The sequence below is a fragment of the Coregonus clupeaformis genome, chromosome 24 (genome assembly GCF_020615455.1).
Source record: "Coregonus clupeaformis isolate EN_2021a chromosome 24, ASM2061545v1, whole genome shotgun sequence".
Classification (NCBI taxonomy): Eukaryota; Metazoa; Chordata; class Actinopteri; order Salmoniformes; family Salmonidae; genus Coregonus; species Coregonus clupeaformis.
In genome coordinates, this window is record NC_059215.1 from 16,464,895 (window position 1) to 16,471,364 (window position 6,470).

The 6,470-nt window shown below is 44.1% G+C and overlaps 1 protein-coding gene across 3 annotated transcripts in view; it reads right to left on the reverse strand.

Moving 5' to 3' along the window:
• LOC121587360 (mitochondrial carnitine/acylcarnitine carrier protein-like) overlaps positions 1-1,795 on the reverse strand; it is a 67,112-nt gene extending 65,317 nt beyond the window's left edge. For all 3 annotated transcript variants that reach the window (XM_045207069.1, XM_045207070.1, XM_045207068.1), the window contains exon 1: positions 1,601-1,795. In XM_045207069.1, coding sequence (XP_045063004.1) covers positions 1,601-1,741 — 141 coding nt within the window. In that variant the 5' untranslated portion in view covers positions 1,742-1,795. The remainder of the gene's footprint in view (positions 1-1,600) is intronic.
• Between the last annotated feature and the right edge of the window lie 4,675 nt (positions 1,796-6,470).

Genomic DNA, 6,470 nt, shown 5'->3' on the forward strand with positions numbered 1-6,470 from the left:
AGAGAGAGAGAGAGAGAGACAGACAGACAGTGAGATGAGAGAGAGAGCGAGAGAGAGCGAGAGAGAGAGCGCGAGAGAGAGAGAGAGAGAGAGAGAGAATAGTCTGACAATCCGTCAGATCAAAAGAGAAGACCTCCAGCTCTCTAATCTGTTCAGGGGTTTAACCTACCAGCCTGGCCGACATACAGTAAGCTGTTCACAAACACAAACACAAATACACACACACAAACACACACACACACACACAAATACACAAACACACACACACACACACACACAAACACACACACAAATACACAAACACAAATACACACACCACACCCTGAGTAGGTTAACCAGGTGGAGTATATAGAAGGCAGGGCTAACCCGATTTGGTGATTTCTGGTAACGTTATATCATCAAAATAAATCAATCGCAGCACGTTTTTGGACCCACTCAGCAGTTTTTTTGTGATTCAGTACAAAACAATTGGAAATTAATGTTGAAAGATCAATATAAATTCCTAAAACTTAAGTTGAAAATTATGTTGTTGCTGCTTCCTGTTGACAAGACATTTTGATAAATAGCCCAATGTCAAAACACAGATTTAGGTGTCCAAGTCAATAACCAATATGCAGAAACAGTTTGTGATATATTCAAAACATAAAATGTACTATCTACACATGTGCAACAATAGTAATCATATTACTTCTTATTTCTATTTTTTTGCACCTTATAAACTGCTCACACAACAAAACCCCTGCTGTTTTGACAAGTGACAATAAATCACTCATTGCTTAGGGAGGGGATATGCGCTGTTGAAACTACCACAACTGAAAAGTTCACCTAATTTCAGTTTATGTGACAAAACAAGCAGTCAGAGTGTAGAGAATCATTGTACCATCTAAACTGCTGTGAAATATTTTCTCAATAACCCAAAATATAGTGTTTTCAGCTGTTTGAAACAAAACTGAAAGTAAATACAGCAAAAAACAAAACTTAAGAACGGGAAGCATAGAATTAGCGCACATAGAACAGATCTACCACATCTTAGACTTGCTTTCAACGAGAATGACAGATCTATAAGATACATTTATTTCTATGTGAAGTCGGTCGGGTCACCCAAAAAGTTAAGTGATAGTTTCACATTCAAATATATGTGTTGGTGCCCAGCAACTTTTATGGAGAGAATTTATGCCCCGAATCTTTCGTGCCGTTTGAGAGTTTTAAATTTAAGTCCTGCGCTCCCAAGCGCGTGTGACAAAATCAACATTACAAAACCAAAGATATTGATCCGTTTTAAGCAATTGAGTTTGTCATCATGATGACTATACACTTTTATACTAATATCACCAATCTGAAGTCAAAAGGATGGGTAATTCCCCTACATTTTATAGGGTGAAATTCAAACTTGTGGAAGGTAGTAACACAAACTTTCCCCATTAGGGAAATTAGCATAATATAACATAATTAAACTACTGCAACAATGACATCCATTTATTTCTCACTCACTCATAAAAATGCTCTCAAACACAATTTAACTGGGTGCTCTAGACTAGAGCCACGGTGTCTGTGCAGCAGAACGTTTGATGTCCATAAATAAACAGATAAATAAAGTCACCTTGATTGTGTCGAGCGGGTGTCCAGCGAACAGAAGACACGCTCCTCCGGCTCCTCCCGCCACAAAGTTCTTTAACGGAGAGATATGTTTCTCCTGGGTACCCTGGAGAAGCTCCAGCTCCAACTCTCCCAACTCTCCCATTCTCTTCTCACATAATAACCTACTAGACACTCACACACTCTCCTCCGTCCCCGCATGGCGCACGTGACTTCCCTTCTGACCCCCGCCGGTTCACACCGTGCACTTAAACACACACTCAACATCACGTGTCTGCTCCTCTCTTTCTCTGCTGGACTTCCATTGAACCTCTCTCAATTGAAAGGGTCTTTATTGGCATGGGAAACATAGGTTTACATTGCCAAAAGCAAGTGAAATAAACAATAAACAAAAGTGAGATGAAACCAATTTAACAACATCAACAAACATCGCTCTCTTGTTCAAAGAAGACCAGCTTTTGACCCCTATCGGCCACCCTCTCTGGTACATGACGACACAGGTCTATTGAAAGTTTATTTTTAGGTGTGTATGCAAAGCAATGCACAACTCTACATTTCTTACAGACTCATATTATTAGGTGGGACTTGTGAGGCAAACGTCCCGACTTTAGATTTTCGTCACAGTTCTTCTTCTTCTGCACGCTACTCCTCCTACACGTTTAATCTGAAAACACCATTCAAACGTTTTAACGAGTAGACTGATCTGGATTAGGTTGCTTGTTTTGATATCTTTATACTTGTTAAACTATTCTCCTTGTCTTTCATTTTTCTCCATCTTCAGTCACTTTAATGGGACTTCAACATTCTAAAGCTCCCCGTTGTGACATCATCACTTCCACATTTACCGTAAACGATGTCACTTTTGACACATCAGCTACTTTGACCACTTTGCAATCAACTTAGACAAAAAGTTAAGAGTGTGTGACATCTTCGTCTACTTCTCTGCTATTCAAATCTGTACGCGGAACAAATATATCCACTACGGATCTAACGATACAGCTGTTTTAGTAACTACATTAACACTTTTCCCCCAACTTTTTCCAAACAACTGCCGTTTTGACCACTTCCCCAACACGTCAGACAAAAACTTATACCATATGAAATCTTCCTCTACTTCTCTGCTATGCAAATCTGGTTAGAGCTGTTTGCAGGTGTTTAGAGTGACGAAAGGAAGCTAGCTAATGTCAGCTAATAGCGCTATCATATCGCGTCATTGAGCAGCACAAACGGAGCCATTGCTATAGATTCCAATGCATTTCAATGGTAAAAAAGGGCTATACACTAGAATGGTAAAAAAGGGCTATACACTAGAATGGTAAAAATAATCTTAAAATGTAGACCTACAGTAACCCCTCTTTCACCACTTAAGCTATTAACTCCAACCCAACGCTGAGATCTTTAGACTGACCCTACTTAGATTGATTGTCAAAAGAGTTTTGATACTATATATATATATTTTTTACTATAACCATTTAAAATGTGCATAAATTAACATGGGTTTGAATGAGAACCACAGGAATACAGAGGTAGCAATTCAAAATGGTCCTTGGCCAATTAAGCTACAAGACCAACTTTAAAATATTCAGGCTATCAAATTCTTTAACACCTTAATAAACTATAACTACATACATTTGTACAAATTTGAATAACATTACTCACGAACAGTAAGTAATGCAAAAAAAAAACTAAAGCAGGAAGCACCATTAACTCGGTTAATAAAAAAGTGGTCAGACGACGCAGATGCTAAGCTACAGGACTGTTTTGCTAGCACAGACTGGAATATGTTCCGGGATTCTTCAGATAGCATTGAGGAGTACACCACATCAGTCACTGGCTTCATCAATAAGTGCATCGATGATGTCGTCCCCATAGTGACCGTACGTACATACCCCAACCAGAAGCCATGGATTACAGGCAACATCCGCCCTGAGCTAAAGGGTAGAGCTGCCGCTTTCAAGGAGCGGGACTCTAACCCGGACATTTATAAGAAATCCCGCTATGCCCTCCGACGAACCATCAAACAGGCAAAGAGTCAATACAGGACTAAGATTGAATCGTACTACACTGGCTCTGACGCTCGTCGGATGTGGCAGGGCTTGAAAACTATTACAGACTACAAAGGGAAGCACAACCGCGAGCTGCCCAGTGACACAAGACTTCCAGACGAGCTAAACCACTTCTATGCTCGCTTCGAGGCAAGCAACACTGAAGCATGCATGAGAGCACCAGCTGTTCCGGATGACTATGTGATCACGCTCTCCGTAGCCAATGTGAGTAAGACTTTTAAGCAGGTCAACATTCACAAGGCCGCAGGGCCAGACGGATTACCAGGACGTGTACTCCGAGCATGTGCTGACCAACTGGAAAGTGTCTTCACTGACATTTTCAACATGTCCCTGACTGAGTCTGTAATATAAACATGTTTCAAGCAGACCACCATAGTCCCTGTGCCCAAGGACACTAAGATAACCTGCCTAAATGACTACCGACCCGTAGCACAGACGTCTGTAGCCATGAAGTGCTTTGAAAGGCTGGTCATGGCTCACATCAACACCATTATCCCAGAAACCCTAGACCCACTCCAATTTGCATACCGCCCCAACAGATCCACAGATGATGCAATCTCTATTGCACTCCACACTGCCCTTTCCCACCTGGACAAGTGGAACACCTACGTGAGAATGCTATTCATTGACTACAGCTCAGCATTCAACACCATAGTGCCCTCAAAGCTCATCACTAAGCTAAGGATCCTGGGACTAAACACCTCCCTCTGCAACTGGATCCTGGACTTCCTGACGGGCCGCCCCCAGGTGGTAAGGGTAGGTAACAACACATCTGCCACACTGATCCTCAACACGGGGGCCCCTCAGGGGTGCGTGCTCAGTCCCCTCCTGTACTCCCTGTTCATCCATGACTGCATGGCCAGGCACGACTCCAACACCATCATTAAGTTTGCCGATGACACAACAATGGTAGGCTTGATCAGCGATGAGACAGCCTATAGGGAGGAGGTCAGAGACCTGGCCGTGTGGTGCCAGGACAACAACCTCTCCCTCAACGTGACCAAGACAAAGGAGATGATTGTGGACTACAGGAAAAAAAAGAGAACTGAGCACGCCCCCATTCTCATCGACAGGGCTGTAGTGGAACAGATTGAGAGCTTCAAGTTCCTTGGTGTCCACATCACCAACAAACTATCATGGTCCAAACACACCAAGACAGTCGTGAAGAGGCATGACAAAGCCTATTCCCCCTCAGGAGACTGAAAAGATTTGGCATGGGTCCTCAGATCCTCAAAAAATTATACAGCTGCACCATCGAGCGCATCCTGACTGGTTGCATCACCGCCTGGTATGGCAACTGCTCAGCCTCCGACCGCAAGGCACTACAGAGGGTAGTGCGTACATTTTTATTTTATTTTATTTTTTTACATCACTGGGGCCAAGCTTCCTGCCCTCCAGGACCTCTATACCAGGCGGTGTCAGAAGACCCTCAAAATTGTCAAAGACTCCAGTCACCCTAGTCATAGACTGTTCTCTCTGCTACCGCACGGCAAGCGGTACCGGAGTGCCAAGTCTAGGTCCAAAAGACTTCTCAACAGCTTCTACCCCCAAGCCATAAGACTCCTGAACAGCTAATCATGGCTACCCGGACTATTTGCACTGCCCCCCACCCCCCCCCCCCACCCCATCTTTTTTACGCTGCTGCTACTCTGTTAAATATTTATGTATAGTCACTTTAACTCTACCCACATGTACATATTACTTCAACTACCTCAACTAGCCAGTTGTATTGTTGTATTGTCTGGATGTTATTTTCAGTTGTATTGTTGTATTGTCTGGATGTTATTGTCAGTTATATTGTTGTATTGTCTGGATGTTATTGTCAGTTGTATTGTCTGGATGTTATTGTCAGTTGTATTGTTGTATTGTCTGGATGTTATTTTCAGTTGTATTGTTGTATTGTCTGGATGTTATTGTCAGTTGTATTGTTGTATTGTCTGGATGTTGTCACGGATTCTGCTGAGGCTGCTCCTCCTCCTTGTTCGGGCAGGCTTCGGCGTTCGTCGTCCCCGGAGTACTAGCTGCCACCGTTGAATGTTTCTATGTTTGATTGCTTTTGTCTGTCTATTGCACCTGTGTCCGTTTGTGTCTGATTATGTGTTCTATAAGTTGCCTGTTTTGTATTGGTTAGGTTGTGTGTTGTTTTTCGCCTGTCAGTTAGTGCTGCGTGTTTGCTCTGTTTGTTGTTTTGGAGTTTACGCACAGTTTGCGTAATCGCTCGCCTCTGTGTGTTTTTGAGGCCGTTTATTGTATTTTTGCCTAGTGGTTAACTAGTAAACTTTGTTGGACTAAGCTTCGGTGTCCTGCGCCTGACTTCCACACCACACTTACATCAGCCCATGACAGAACAACACACCTTCATTATGGAGTCAGCAGGAGCAGCGGCGGCACCCAAGTCGCTGGAGGATCGGATCAGCGACCAAGACACCATGATCCGGCAACTTGGGGCCGCCATGAACGAGGTGTCCAACACTCTACGCCGGTTGGTTACGGGAGAGGTGCCCACGCCTTCGCACACCTTACCATCACCATCGGCCAGTCCTCCTCTCCCAGCACCGGAACCCAGTGGCATTCGGCTCTCGCTCCCGAGGGCATATGATGGTTCTGCAGCCGGGTGTCAGGGGTTCCTCCTGCAGGTGGAACTATACCTGGCCACCATACACCCGGTGCCCTCGGGATACGAGAGCGTCTCCGCCCTCATCTCCTGTCTATCCGGCAAGGCGTTGGAGTGGGCCAACGCCGAATGGAGGGGAATGGACGCCGCTACCATCACCTACACGGAGTTCTCCCGCCGCTTCAGGGCTGTGT